This window comes from Leucoraja erinacea, chromosome 4 (assembly GCF_028641065.1).
Source record: "Leucoraja erinacea ecotype New England chromosome 4, Leri_hhj_1, whole genome shotgun sequence".
Classification (NCBI taxonomy): Eukaryota; Metazoa; Chordata; class Chondrichthyes; order Rajiformes; family Rajidae; genus Leucoraja; species Leucoraja erinaceus.
Genome location: NC_073380.1, coordinates 6,189,316 through 6,203,602, shown reverse-complemented (window position 1 = coordinate 6,203,602; position 14,287 = coordinate 6,189,316). Strand labels below are relative to the sequence as shown.

At 44.0% G+C, this 14,287-nt stretch overlaps 2 protein-coding genes across 9 annotated transcripts in view; one reads left to right on the top strand and one right to left on the bottom strand.

Moving 5' to 3' along the window:
* Window positions 1–1,186: 1,186 nt before the first annotated feature.
* On the bottom strand, window positions 1,187–12,325 carry rbm12bb (RNA binding motif protein 12Bb). 8 transcript variants are annotated; one of them, XM_055633588.1, is made up of 4 exons: window positions 12,137–12,325; window positions 6,001–6,058; window positions 5,634–5,706; window positions 1,187–4,475 (listed from the first exon to the last, which is right to left on the bottom strand). In XM_055633588.1, the coding sequence occupies exon 4, from the start codon at window positions 4,445–4,447 to the stop codon at window positions 2,261–2,263; it is 2,187 nt and encodes a 728-aa protein (XP_055489563.1). In that variant the 5' UTR covers window positions 4,448–4,475; window positions 5,634–5,706; window positions 6,001–6,058; window positions 12,137–12,325; the 3' UTR covers window positions 1,187–2,260. The 8 variants fall into 8 exon arrangements, with proteins under 8 accessions (XP_055489563.1, XP_055489564.1, XP_055489560.1 ...); XM_055633589.1 differs by having other exon boundaries at window positions 12,176–12,322; XM_055633585.1 differs by having other exon boundaries at window positions 12,008–12,147.
* LOC129696003 (meckelin-like) overlaps window positions 12,319–14,287 on the top strand; it is a 136,749-nt gene continuing 134,780 nt past the window's right edge. The window contains exon 1 of the mRNA XM_055633424.1: window positions 12,319–12,496. Within this exon, the coding sequence (XP_055489399.1) occupies window positions 12,319–12,496 (178 nt within the window). The remainder of the gene's footprint in view (window positions 12,497–14,287) is intronic.

The window sequence follows — 14,287 nt, the reverse complement described above, 5'->3', positions numbered from 1 at the left end:
TACACACAGCAGATGAAGATACCAACAATATCAATTTCCACAAATTAGAAACTGAGAACAACTCCTCCATCGTGCTGACTTTAGCACAAAGCATTCACTGGCCAAATCAGGAGCCTACTGACATTGGTGCAAGAAAATCTTATTACAGGCATTTACTAAAGATAGTTCTCCTCCATCTTTTCAAAAGAAAATTTGAGATCAGAAATAAATGCCAACCTCACCAGAAAGTACAATTGCAAAATATACCAGGTCCACCCTAGGTTATGACAAGGTTTTGTGCCTGAGAACCATTTGTAACTGGAACAGTTTGAAAATCGTAAATGCAACTACCTGGTGACATCTTTAAATAAAAACACAGGCCAACCAAAGGTAATATGTAGTTAAACCAGGGTGGTTACCTCAACCAAGCAGATAATGTCTCCAGCCAAGCTCTCACAAACAGAAGATGCCTGCAGCCTCTCAACAGCCAGCATATGCATCCTGTCAGTCTCTCCCAAATGCTTGCTTGCAGCAGCTATGCACGTTAGGCATTCATAACCTAAGGAGGACATTTACTGAGCACTTAAACAAAACACGGGTTTATCAATAAAATGTTTGTTACGAAATAAAGACCAAATGTATCTCAAAACAGTTAATGTCATAGATGTTTTGAGAAAATGTCATACTTTTAGTTATACTTTACATTATCTTGCTGCATTTGCACCAACACCTGTGGTGAAAATATCATAATCAGAGACGGTCATTAATTTTAGAACTAGATTTTAAAACATTGATGATGTATGTTTAGAAAAACACAATAATTAGGAGTTAATGTGATGCTGCGCTTCATAACTCCAACAGAAACCATTTAGAACTTGATATTCCAGCCTAGCAGGAAATGCCTGTTGTATCACTTCACATGTAGTTGATAGATGGAAATCTCAGTCAGGTGATTCAAAATAACTCTTTTTATTCAAACCTACCAGAAAATTGACACCACATATTAACTGATCCATTTTGTGAGAAATGTTGATAGAAAAAAGCGCAGAATGGCAGATAAAACAGGCATTATTAACAACAACAAAAAATGAAGTATATTCTTGAAAATTAAAATTAAAAATCACAAGGCAAAATGCTTACTATATAAATTACTGCCTTAACCAGAGACAACACAATTATTATTTTTGAGTAAACACAAATCCATCAAGATATTCAAGATTTTTTAATTCAAATTTACAGGCCTACAAATGCAAAAATTAAATTCCCGCTGTCTTTCTTGTCAAAGATTAAGCTGTACAAATCCGTACAATTAGAGAATAACTCCAAAACAAGACTGAATTAATATTTTAGGCATGGAACTGCACCACCATACTCCAGAACCTTAAACAAACATTTGTAACTTCCTATGCTTTTAAACAAATGGAAATATGTCACAATTCATTTGTCATTTACGTGAATAACCCCATTTGCAAGAGATTGAATAAAGTATTCACTCAGATTTGACCAATAAGCACATCTTATTCAAATATTTTTTTGTCATTTATATATTCCTTCACAATAAGGATGGGAGTGAGGGAATAGAATCTTCAATTATTTTTGTGCTTTTGGATGAACTAATGTTCCTGTAATCTAATGGGTGATTTTTATACCAGTTGAGCCTGGCTGGATTTTTTAGATTGACACATTGCTTGTATGCTTTCAAGTCATTTATTGAATCACACATCCATGTGTGTGTCATGCGCAGAGCAAAGTTTGGTCAGCACATCCACCTCAGGACCACTACCCCCCTCAAATAAAATTGGGGTAAGCAGTTAAAACTAAATAAAAAGGTTTTAAAACAAAAATGATACAATATTATTCAGGATGGAGTAGATTAAAAGATTACACTCAATCATCCTTTTACAATGAAAAATAAAATTTCTGCAGAATTTCTGCATGCTCATGTTTACTTCCAAACCATCTATAGACAACAGCATTTAACTTTAAAACCCATCAAATCAAAGGAACCAAACAACATTAGAATATAATCTTGTAAACTATATCAATTGAGTCAAGACAAAATAGAATATACCTCAAAGTAGTAAACCAGAGCCAACTATTTTCTGGTAACACTTAAAACAAAGACCAATTTCAACATGAATCATGTTGCCTGAAAGTCACAAATGATAGCAATTCAATTAAGTTATTCATTCAGTGGGACCAGTGGCCAGATAGCATCTGTGTTTTACTTCAGAGAAGCGAGAATTTGTTCATTAAAAACCAAAAGGCAGGTTCACTGTTCTCAAATCAAACTGAGTTTGACATTCCTTTTTCCTATTGGCTTCTCATTCAGTTCCCGGACAGCAGCTATTGCTTCAACAACTGTTTCAAACGCAATAACAGCATCACCAGCTGGTAAACCCTTGTCATTGTACCGTAGGGTGATAGAATCTGGAATAATACGATAGCCATAGAAGAAATCCAGTATTTCATCAACCGTGATTTTGAAAGGGAGGTTAAAGGCCTTCACAACAGCGTTTGCACTGGACATTCCCATAGTTCCTTGATAGCCTGAATTGAATCCTCCTCCAGTGTAGCTTCCAAAATTTCCATTTCCTGTGTCAAACCCTCCATACGATCCTTCTTCTTGGCTGTATCTTGATCTTTGCGTGGAGGGTACAGTACCCAAACTGCTGGAAGGTTCAAAGGAAGATTCAGCTGATTCATGCATATCAATAGACAATGAGTGATCACCACCCTTGCTATAAGAACCAAAATAGTCACATTCCTTCTGGCCTTTGGTTCTTTCATGCACAGAACTGACACCAAGTTCAAGCATCTCTTGCGATGAAATTGGCTTTAGCAAAACTTCTCTTCCGCCAAGCTTCTTACCATAGAGGCACTCAGCCCTTACAACTTCATCCTCAGTCTTGAACTTGACCACAGCCTCCCCTAATCCAATGCCATTACCATCAACAAGTAATTGGATCCAATGATCAGACACACCGAAACCTTTGAAGAATTTACGAATATCAGTTTTGGAGACATCGAAAGGAAGGTTACGGATATAAATGTACAACCTCAATGAGGAATGAGTTTCTTGTCTTGCCTGGTACCTTTTATTTTCAATTTTATCCTCTGACTTTTCCCTTGATTTTTGTTTACAATTGGCTATCAACTCTAACATGGCATTTTTGGCAATGGGATAAACATAAACTGCACGGTTTTTCATGCACACTTTATGATACCTGAGAGCTTTACGGTGCTCATCAGCATTTTGAAACTTCACAAAGCCCTCCTTTAAGCTTGCACCATAAATGTCATATACAAGATAAATCTGATCACCTGCAATGTTCAGCTCATCAAAGAAAACGTGTACATCTTTTTTTGTGATACCATAGGGCATATTTTTCAGATGCACATAATAATCTTCATCATAAGGAGAACGCGATCTTGATCTGCGCCTGTGTGGTAATTTTGACCGTCTTCTGGAGTGGAAAAAGTTATCTTCATGAGGAGGGGAGCGGCCTCGGTTTATATCAGACTGGCTATCTTCTGCAAGTAAATCGCTTCTCTCAGTAAGCCATTCAGACTCAGAGGCTCGAAAGACCTGTATAAATCTTTGGCCCATGTAGTTTTTGTGACGATTTAATCCTTTTGTTGCATCCCAAGCACTTGCAAATCGAACAAGACCCTCACCATTTCTCATACCCCAAAAATCCTTCACGAAAAGAACTGCATCAATTTGTAAACCATGGAAGAATTCTCTTACTTGCTGTTCTTTTACAGAATAGGGCATGCCATACAGGTGCAAGTAAACATTATCAGATGTTCTTGGTTCTCGCATTTGATTGTAAGCTGAATCAGCAGAGAGATCCACTGTACCAGAGCCATTAAATTTATCTGAACTATTATCCATTGCTCTGGACGTCATTCCAAACAAAACAGACATAGAATGAGCAGCTCCAACTGGAATATTCTGTGGAGAAGATAATGCCATATTGGACATGTTACCACTCATCATGGGATCCATGCGCGAGCTGTAGTTGTCTATATTGGAATTTCCAATATCACTGGGATGAAATGCACCCCTGCTGATTCCTTGCTGCATAGCTGAAACCAGGTTTGCAGCTAGTGTGGAAGATATGTTACCAAACCGGCTTGTACCAATATTGTTCGATCCTGGCCGTTCGGAATTGGACACCTCACTGCTGCCTGTATATCGCTTACGGCTCATTTCAATTATCTTCTGCATTTCATTTCTGCTACTTAGCATCAACTTTACTCTGTTCCCTTTGAGAATTTCTCCCGACCTCATCAAAGCAAGCCGAGCATCTTCGTCCGTAGCAAATACAATGAATGCCTCTCCCAGTTCACCACCAATAATATGAACCCCTCCATCAGGAATGGATAATCTAGAGAAGAAGTGACGAATATCCAAGGTTCCTGCAGAAACTGGGAGCCCCTGCAAGCGGATGACCACAGCCATGCCGAGCTTGATTAATAGAAAAAGTCACCTGCAGGCAAGAAAGGCACACAGCATGACATCAAATTACTTCAAAAGTTTCTGGATACTTCAATAAACAATATAAATAAACCAGAAATGCTCGAAGAATGAAGCAAATTCTTCTTACTCTGCACAATATTTATAAAAAACATGAAGTATCGCTTCAAAATTCAAGACCTCCCAACTCATTAACCATCACCAAAAGTACAGTTGTATCTGAAAATTGTGACAATAACCCCTATAACTCCAGTACACCACCAGGCCCGAAAAACAGCTGTAATTCTATTTCATGTATAAAGAGCTAGGCACTTTAATTCACTAGTATCACCATGGAATGCAATTCATAGAGTAATCAATGTCAAAACACATTAATAACTTTTGTACTGCAATGGCAAATCAAAAAAACACCTATCCAAATCCAGTCTACTCCATTCGTCTTTCTCCAATATGAAAAGGACCCACGATTTAAAATTAAAATAAGATCAGACAAAAATAAAATTACCATACTGCTTCTAGGTCTTCCATGAGGAAAATGGATCATATTTTTTCTCCCACTCTTATCAATTAACATTGTGCTAGCAGTGGGAGCAATACTACTTTCCACAAACAAACCAGACCGGTTTGATTATACCTGGTGAGTCAAGTAAAAATCTGATGCAAAACAATACCATGAAGCAGTAAAACAATTTCCACAACCAAAAGTTTCCATTTTCATGCTTCCTTTAATAATTCCAGGCAATGAAATATTCCAGAACTCAACTTTTAATCCATCTAGAGAAATAACTTGTTAGATTGTGTAGATCATTCTCAGGCTTTTTACAGGAAATGTTTGGTGAATATGGAATGGATTTTGTGTAATTCCTTAGCAAGTTCAAATGACAACATATAGATTCTCTTACAGAACTTACATCAAGAATTTTTAAGATTTTGCTTTTCAATAATTATTTTTGTTCCAAAATACTTTGAATTGGAAGATGACATTTGCAAGCTCTGAATTGTGTACTTTTCTGACCAGCAATAAATGGACCCACTACCTTGCATTAGCAGCACTGGAATTAGGTGGTTTGAATAAATTAGGTGGTATGAATATGCTTCTAAATGGATATCAAAATGACAGAAAAAGGATGTCAAAGTTAAACACAAATTTTAATATCAATTCCAATGTTACTTTAAATTTCTTGCACAATTGCAAAAATGAAGATCCAGAATGCACTTCAAGCAGAATCCTAGATTACAACGACCTGTAATAAATGAGGATTCAAATATTCAAAGAATAAATTCAGTCTTGCTGACAAACATTAGTTATTTTTCTAATTATACATTAAATTCTACTTAAAGAACGAGTCAAAAATGGAATAGAATTACAAGAGCTCCATTTTACCTCTGACTCAAAATTGTCTTATTGCATTAATCAAACACAAAAAAATGTAAATTTAAAATGGCACTATAAATTTTATGTAACAAGAACTATTTTTTAAGTGTTCACGAAATTAGGATAACATTTTAAGATCAATCCCCACCTGCAAAACACTTACCTATAAACAGGAGTTGCCTTTGAGAAACACCCAGATAAGCGTCTTTTAACTTTATAGACTGCAAGAAAATAATTGAACATTGTCAAACCACAACAATCAGATCTGGAATCGTTGACATTGGGATTTTCAAACTAAGAATTTCAACCAGATGAACTGACAAAACTTTTCAAAATCAGCAACTTTTAAACAAGCAAATTCCTTGTGTTCTCATTTTAACATCAAAACCAATTAAAAAATTGAAATTAACCTGGATCGACAGAATGCTGAACCAAGATGAACAGTCTCTTTTAGCAAGCGTATGCCACATCCTTATTTATTAAATAAATGTAACTTTGTCTAAAAAAGTGGAGAAAAAAAAAATGTTCCCCTCAACAAAATAGGTTCAGCAAATTAAAGAACAATCTTCCTGTGTGTTTATGTTATAAACCTACCAAGATTAGCACAAACTTTTTAATAGAATTGCAAAATAATTTCAATGTCAATCTGTTCGACGCTCTGACCTCGACCTTATTCAGGCTTGATGTCAGCTTTCGTACACCTCCTCATATCTACCATGACCATACAAACAAACACCATACCAGCATCTCCCAGAGAGCACTTATCACTTTGTCTTCTTCCCTTCAGCCTCAAAACTGATAGTACCCCAATCCTGCACTGCCTGTATCTATCTCCTACCCAAAATCCACAAACAGGGCTTCCCTGGCCTGCACTTGTCCCACTTAATTCATCTCCTCATGCCTCAACTAAATCTTGATCCTGCATTTCAAGTCACTACCTATCTTCATCTGGGACACCTCACACTTCTTCCATCACTTTAACAACTTCTAATTCCTTGCACTTCACTACTTTTCCTTTACCACGGTCGTCCAGTCCCATTACATTTCCATTCCCCATCAGGAGCCTCCATTTCTTCCCAGTGCATAGACCCAATCAGTTCCACTCAATAAACACTCTTATGCTTAGCATCTTGTCCTTACTCTCAGGTTTTCTTTTGATTCTTCTCACAAATCAAATGGTACAACCATTCTTGTTTAAGTTTATTATTATTATCACTTTGAAAAGCTTTTGTTTGCGTGTTATCCAATATTACACATTAACACAATCGAGCCAAACTCAAGCACAGAGAGCAGGCATGAGATAAGAAAAAACTGAAAAAAGAGGAAGAGATGGGGGTCCAGGATTATACAGATTTTTTTTGACAATTGTACCTTGAAATGACACCGTTTTCTTGCCTGTTTACCAATTTCTCGCAGGGTCTTCCCCACTCTCGGGAAACCCCTCACTGCTCACTCACAGGGACCCCCCCTTACCTTTGCTCATACTCAGGGACCCCCTCACTGCTCACTCACAGGAAATCCCCCAACTTTGCTCACTCACAGGGAACCCCTCACTGTCACACTCACAGGGACCCCCTCTGCTCACACTCACAGGCCACCTCTCACCATTGCTCACTCACAGGGACCTCCCTCACTGCTCACACTCATAGGAAACACCTCACCTTTGCTCACTCACAGGGACCCCCTAACTGCTTACTCACAGGGATGTCCCCTCACCTTCACTCACACTCACAGGGACTCCCCCCTGCTCACCAAGGGTCACACACACTCTCTCTATGCTTTAAAACGCTTATTGACACCGACAAGGCCCCGGCACTACAGCAGTGCCCCGGCCTTTCCCAGCCCAATGCCAACTTACCCATTCCCCTGCCCGGGATCGCCACTACCTGCGCTAACAAGCGAGTTCGGTCTTCTGACTGCGCATGCCCAGGTCATAGGTCACAAGCGAAAAACAGTCTTGGCAACGGTGGTGCTGCATTGTGTGCAGGCTTGCGTTTCGTCCGTGGTCAGGGTCGGGCCTGGCTCTCCCTTGCTGCTGGGCCATCCCCGTCCCCTCCCCGGTGTTACGTCCCTGTCCGGAGGTGTCGGAGGTGGCCCTGTGCTGGCAGGGCGGCTCTGAACTTGCAGCCGCTGGCTCCAGCTCGGCTCTGCCTGACTCAGACCTCCACCTCCACCCCCTCTTCTCAGTCCGACACCGAGATCCTGCTGAAGATGGGCAGCTACCGGCCCTGGTTGAAGACGGGGACTCGGAGCCGCTGCTGCTGGAGTCGTCCTGGTCGGAGAGAGTCTGCGGACGTTCACTGGAGCTGCTGGTGATGTTGGTGGTGCTGGTGGCAGAAGCAACATCCTCCCACTCCCTTGCCCAGCCCCAAGCTTAAAGTCCGAGCCAGCTCCAGGTCGAAGATGAAGTCAGCCCGCAGCACGGCACAGTTGAATGCCGGGCCGGAAGAGGCTGAGCCCAGGCTGGCGCTCTGGCGCTGGCAAGGCCCACGCTCCTCCTCGGGATTGTGGACAGAAGCCAGTGGTGTGCAAAATAGGCTTGTACTTGGGGTAGTGGCTGAGGGAGCGCAGCTCTGCCAGGTCGTGAGCAAACTGTCACATGTCGCCGTAGCGGCCAATCGGGGAGCGGGTTCCACTTTTAGCTGGAGCGGGGTTGGCGCTGGCTGTGGGCTGTGGGTTCTCCGTGCTGGCTCTGGGCCTGGGGCCACTAGTGTCGTTGGTCCGGGCTGTGGGTTGGCCCAGCGAGAGAGGCGGAGGTGAGCTGGGGTTGCCGGTGACGGATGGTGACGGAGCGGAGCCGGTTCGGCAGCGCATGCAGAGCCGGGTTTGATCTTAGCTGCAGTTCTGTGTGCGTGCAGTTGCCGAGAGCCAGTCCAGTCTCCCCCACCCACCCCGTCGCCCACTCATATCAGCCTTCTCTCAAATACAAACTTGAAAAAAGACAAAAAAAAATCGGACCAAAACTATACTCACTGAATCTACAGCCCTTCCCTCGATTTTTATTTATATCGTTTGACCTTTGACAAATCCAATGATTCCTTGCGTTTTTCGGAATACCGAAATGGCTTACGGTGCTCCCGGCCCCTTGCTTCACCAAGCCTCGCCTGGTCCCACCCTGACACCGCCCTCCTCCAATCACCGCGCTCGATCCTCAATGCCGCCCCCCCCCACACTGCCTGCTGACCAACGTCCCTCTTGTCCAATCGGCGCCCTCGATCATCAGTCCCACCCCCACTGCCTCGCGGAAGGCCATTTATAGATTTATAGAGATTTAGATTTTTTTTTAAACAAATTTTGAAATCCGAGGGGAAATCTCATGCCTGAGACAGTGATAAAGTTATGTGGAATAGAGATTTAAAAAGGCTGGGTGACTATATCGGATGATAGTAAATAGATCCTCTCTGGGACCAGCCGCAGAAATCTTCCACATTCAGCAATCTTCATGGGCACTTGTATGGGCCCCAGTTATGCCAGTCTTTTTGCTGACTACATTGAACACTCTTCCAAATGTGCCCTATAACCCCTCCTCAACTTACATTTAGACATAAAATCCCGGATGCCTGAACATGACTCAGCAAGATCACGAGGGAGAGGCCACGACTCTCATTCTAGGCTGTGAATCAACTGAACTGTGAGTCTGCAATGTACTTGCAATAAATGATTTGTTAGCCCTTAATGAAAATGAAATTAGTTGTTTGGCCTGCCCTGTGCTTGAACCTGCAATGGCAATGGAAATGAAATGAAAATGTAATGAGCTGTTTAGCTTGGCCTGCCATGTGCTTGAAACTGCAATGAAATGGCAATGGAAATGAAATGAAATCAGCAGCTTGGCTTGGCCTGCCCGGTGCTTGAAACTGCAATGGCAATGGAAATGAAAATGCAATCAGCTGTTTGGCTCAGCCGGCCCTGTGCTTGAAACTGCAATGACAATGGAAGTATAATTTGATTTGATTTGATTTGATTCCTTTATTGTCATTCAGACCTTTCGGTCTGAACGAAATTGCGTTGCCTGCAGTCATACACAGTAACAATAAATAACAAAACATACAATAAACACAAATTAATTTCCACCACAGTGAGTTCACCAAGCACCTCCTCACTGTGATGGAGGCAAAAGTCTATGAAAATGCATTGAGCTGTTCGGCATGCCCTGTGCTTGAAACTGTAATTGCAATGGAAGTGAAATGAAAATTCAGTGAGCTGTTCGGCCTGCCCTGTGCTTGAAACTGCAATGGAAATGGAAATGAAAATGCAATGAGCTGTTCGACCTGCCCTGTGCTTCAAACTGCAATGGAAATGGAAATGAAATAAAAATGCAACGAGCTGTTTGCCTGCCCTGTGCTTGAAATTGAAATGGAAATGAAATATGAGTTGTTTGGCCTGCCTGAAACCACTAATTTCGGCCCACAAGGCCCCGCCGAGCAACCAGTCTCTTTGGCCCAAAATGACCGTATTAGCCCAAGAGGAGCATTTTGGATCAAAAGACCCATGCCAGGCCAGGAAAAGTCTAAAAAGAATTACCTTTCACTGAGATTTCAATCAGATATATATATATTTTTAATAGAGCCCCTTTGGCCCATCAGGCCTGTACTAGCTCAGGAGGAGTCCGTTCGGCCCATCAGTAAGTATTCCTCCTGCAAGTATTAAACCTCACCCCAGTATTTTTCTCCCTCCCTTCATTGGCTCCCTGTGAGATCCAGGCCAGGAAAGACTTTCCCCTTCATTGCTATGATCGGCAGAAAAAGATGAAAAATGTCTAAAATTGATTCTCCACCTTTTCCCCCTTCTCTCTCACACAGAGTCTCTCACCTGTTTTGGGCAGAATTTCTGGCAGTTAATGAGCTGCCAGCCCACCAGGCCCGAGTGACTGAGCTGCCAGCCCACCGGGCTTGAGTGACTGAGTTGCCAGCCCACTGGGCCTGAGTGACTGAGCTGCCAGCCCACCAGGCCCGAGTGACTGAGCTGCCAGCCCACCAGGCCCGAGTGACTGAGTTGTCAGCCCAAGAATCCATTCGGCCCACAATGTCCACACAATGGAAACCAGTCCCTTCAGCCTACAACACCCATACTAGCGCTCCAGAAAGCCCCTCCCCCCTCCCCACTGGCCAACAATATTGGAATTGGTGGAGAGGTGAAATATTGAGTTGGGGCCTCCCATGTGAACATGGGACCCAACGGGTCCCACTTAGTTTCGTAAATTTATTCCAAAACGATTGCATCCCCTTATTAGGTCATGTGAAAGGAGTAGAAGTAGGCCATTCAGCCCATCAAGTCTACTTGGCCATTCAATCATGGCCGATCTATCTCTCTAACCCCATTCTCCTGCCTTCTCCCCATAACCCCTGACACCCGTCAAGAGTTTTGTTTTGAGTTCCTTTCTGTTATCAGAAAACAAATTGCCAGAAGATCCAAACACAATCTATTAATTTATCTTCCTTTGAACACAACTAGAGTTCACATTTGGTTATGCAAACCACAAGGGAAGCTACCGTGGCAACTATTAGAATTGCGGCATCTTGTTCCCTATTGATTTTCAATGGACATTACAAAAAAGCTGTGATCTAGTTCACATTTGGTTATGCAAACCACAAGGGAAGCTACCGTGGCAACTATTAGAATTGCGGCAAGTCAGTGATTTTCAGACCTGCCTCTTCACTTAAAATGTCATTCGGCCTATTTTTGATCTTTCCACTCAAATTCATAACAGTTTCTAGATATGGTGACAGTGGAACATATAAGTGACATTTGTAGTGGGCCTCTTACAATTTGTAAGCACAACTATCAGCTGTGGAGGGGAAGTAGAAGGGTGGGGGGAAGTGAGATTGGTCACAACGCATTGTCATATGGACGACATTTAAATAATAAAAGGTCCCGGCCCGGTATATCCGCGGTGACCGTCTGGTTTATGTGGAAAGCAGTGGCTGGGGGTGGTTGTATCATCCAACAAGCGAGCAAAGAGACGATGGCGATCATTGTGGTTCCAACAAACACCCTGGCCCAGCCACCGCCGTCGCTCGGCCCCTTCAACAACAGCTGTTACCAAGGCCTCCCTCCCTCCCTCCCTCCCTGCCACCGTTTACTCACACAGTCCACCCGACTCTGCCATGAGGAAAGTAAATTAGACGGATTAAAGCTAAATAAGCGGGGGGGGGAAGATGCCGAAGCCGTACCTCGTTCCCTTCACAGCGCGACTGGCGATGGCGACACGGCGGCGTTTACCTGACTGTCCCTGGGAAGGTCCTACAGCTCCGCGCATCAACTCCAGCAAACTAATTATTAAAACAAAACCAGGCGCAGACCTCTCTTAAAAATTGCTTGACTCGTTTTTCATGTGTTACCGTCGACGCTGGCTCAGAAGCTGTGAGGACGTGATGGGACTGGTGATGTTTTTGATTTTTAAACAGGAGATGAAGGGGCAGGGGAAGGCGGTGCTGCCGGGACCTGCGGGCGGTTGGCGGGAGGGCGAGAGAAGGAGAGGAGAATGGCGACCCGTGTTCTCTGCTTGCTCCTGGCGCTGATCCGGTCGCCCTCGCCCTCGCACTCACAGAGCTTCTCGCTCCCTTTCGAGTCGGCGGAGAACTGCACCAAGAAGCAATGGTTCGATATCTCGCAAATGATCTGCGTGCCGTGTGGCCCCCACCAGCATGCCAGCGACGATGGTGGGTTGAATGAACAAACTGCAGGCAAAAAAGGTCAAAGAGATAGTTACACACATGTTGTACCCGTGTTTAAGAAGGAGGAAAAGCGTGTGTAGGAAGGAACTGCAGATGTTGGTTTACACCGAAGATAGACACACAAAATTGCTGGAGTAACTCAGCAGGTCAGGCTGCATCTCTGAAGAAAAGGAATAGGTGACACTTCGATCTGGTCCAGACCCTTCTTCAGCCTGCAGATCAATAGTCAATAGTCTATTTAATTGTCATTTGGACCCCTGGTGGTCCAAACGAAATGCCGTTTCTGCAGCCATACATTACACACAAATAGATCCCAGACACAACATAATTTACATTTTACATAAACATCCATCACATAGCTGTGATGGAAGGCCAAAAAAAAACTTATCTCTCCACTGCACACTCTCCCCCCCCCGATGTCAGAGTCAAAGTCAAAGCCCCCGGCTGGCGATGGCGATTGTCCCGCGGCCATTAAAGCCACGCCGGGTGGTGCGAGGTCGCACACCGGGTCTTGATGTTAGAGCCCCCAGCGTACGCTCGCAGAGTCCCACGGCCATTCCAAGCCGCGCGGGGCAGTGATGTAGGCCCCGCTCCAGGAGCTCTTCAACCCCGCAACTCGGGTGGGAGAAGTCGCCATTGCAGGAGCCCTGAAAAGCGGTCTCCCTCCAGGGATCCGCGGGCTCCCGGTGCCTCCGTCCGCAAGACCCGCAGTTGCAGCCTCCGCATCAGGCAGCAGCGGCAGCAGCAGCAGCGCTCCTCCACCCCTCCACCCGCTCCGGACTCGGCCAGCTCCGCGACGGTGAGGTGAGTCGTCGGCACCAGAGTCCCCGGCTTCTTCTGTTGGAGGCCGCTCCTCGTTGCGGCCCCAACGACAACTGAGACCCGACGAGAAAAGGTCGGGTCTCCAGTGCAGATGCCGGTTAATGTACACACAATGCTGGAGTAACTCAACTGGTCAGGCAGGCAGCATCTCTGGAAAGAAGGAATAGTCATACAGCATCGAAATAGGCCTTAAAGCCCAACATGCCCACACCGACCAACATGTCCCAACTACACGAGTCCCACATGCCTGCTTTTGGCCAAATCACTCCAAACCTGTCCTATCCATGTACATGTCTGATTTGCTTCTTAAACGTTGATAGTCCCTGCCTCAACTACCTCCTCTGGCAGCTTGTTTAACCACACCCACCACCCTTTGTGTGAAGAAAAAGTCATCCCTCAGATTTCTATTAAATCTTTTCCCCTTCACCATAAAGCTATGTCCTCTGGTCCTCGATTCCTCTACTCTGGGCAAGAGACTATGCCCAGAGTAGAGGAATCGAGGACCAGAGGACATAGATTTATGGTGAAGCGGAAAAGATTTAATAGAAATCTGAGGGATGACTTTTTCTTCACACTATAGTGTAGCGACAAGGAACTGCAGATGCTGTTTAACATACACAGAGTGATAGAGTAACTCCGTGAGTCAGGCAGCATCTCTGCAGAACATGCATAACATCATAAGTGATAGGAGAAGAATTAGGCCGGTCAGCCCATCAAGTCTTCTCCGCCATTCAATCATGGCTGATCTATCTCCCTTGTAACTCAATTCTCCGCCTGTTCCCCGTAACCTCTGACACCTGGATGGGCAATGTGAGATATAAATGTGCGCTCACAATCACAAATGCCAGAGACAAAGTTGTGGAAACAAGAAACTCCTTTATTTACGAGTCTGCAGCCCCCGAGTGTCTCTCCAACCGAGACATGTCGAGGATGGAGATGCCCTTCACTTTTATT

What these genes read in the sequence shown, in the direction of transcription:
- rbm12bb (XM_055633588.1), bottom strand. Translation starts at nt 4,447, where the DNA reads ATGGCTGTGGTCATCCGCTTGCAGGGGCTCCCAGTTTCTGCAGGAACC.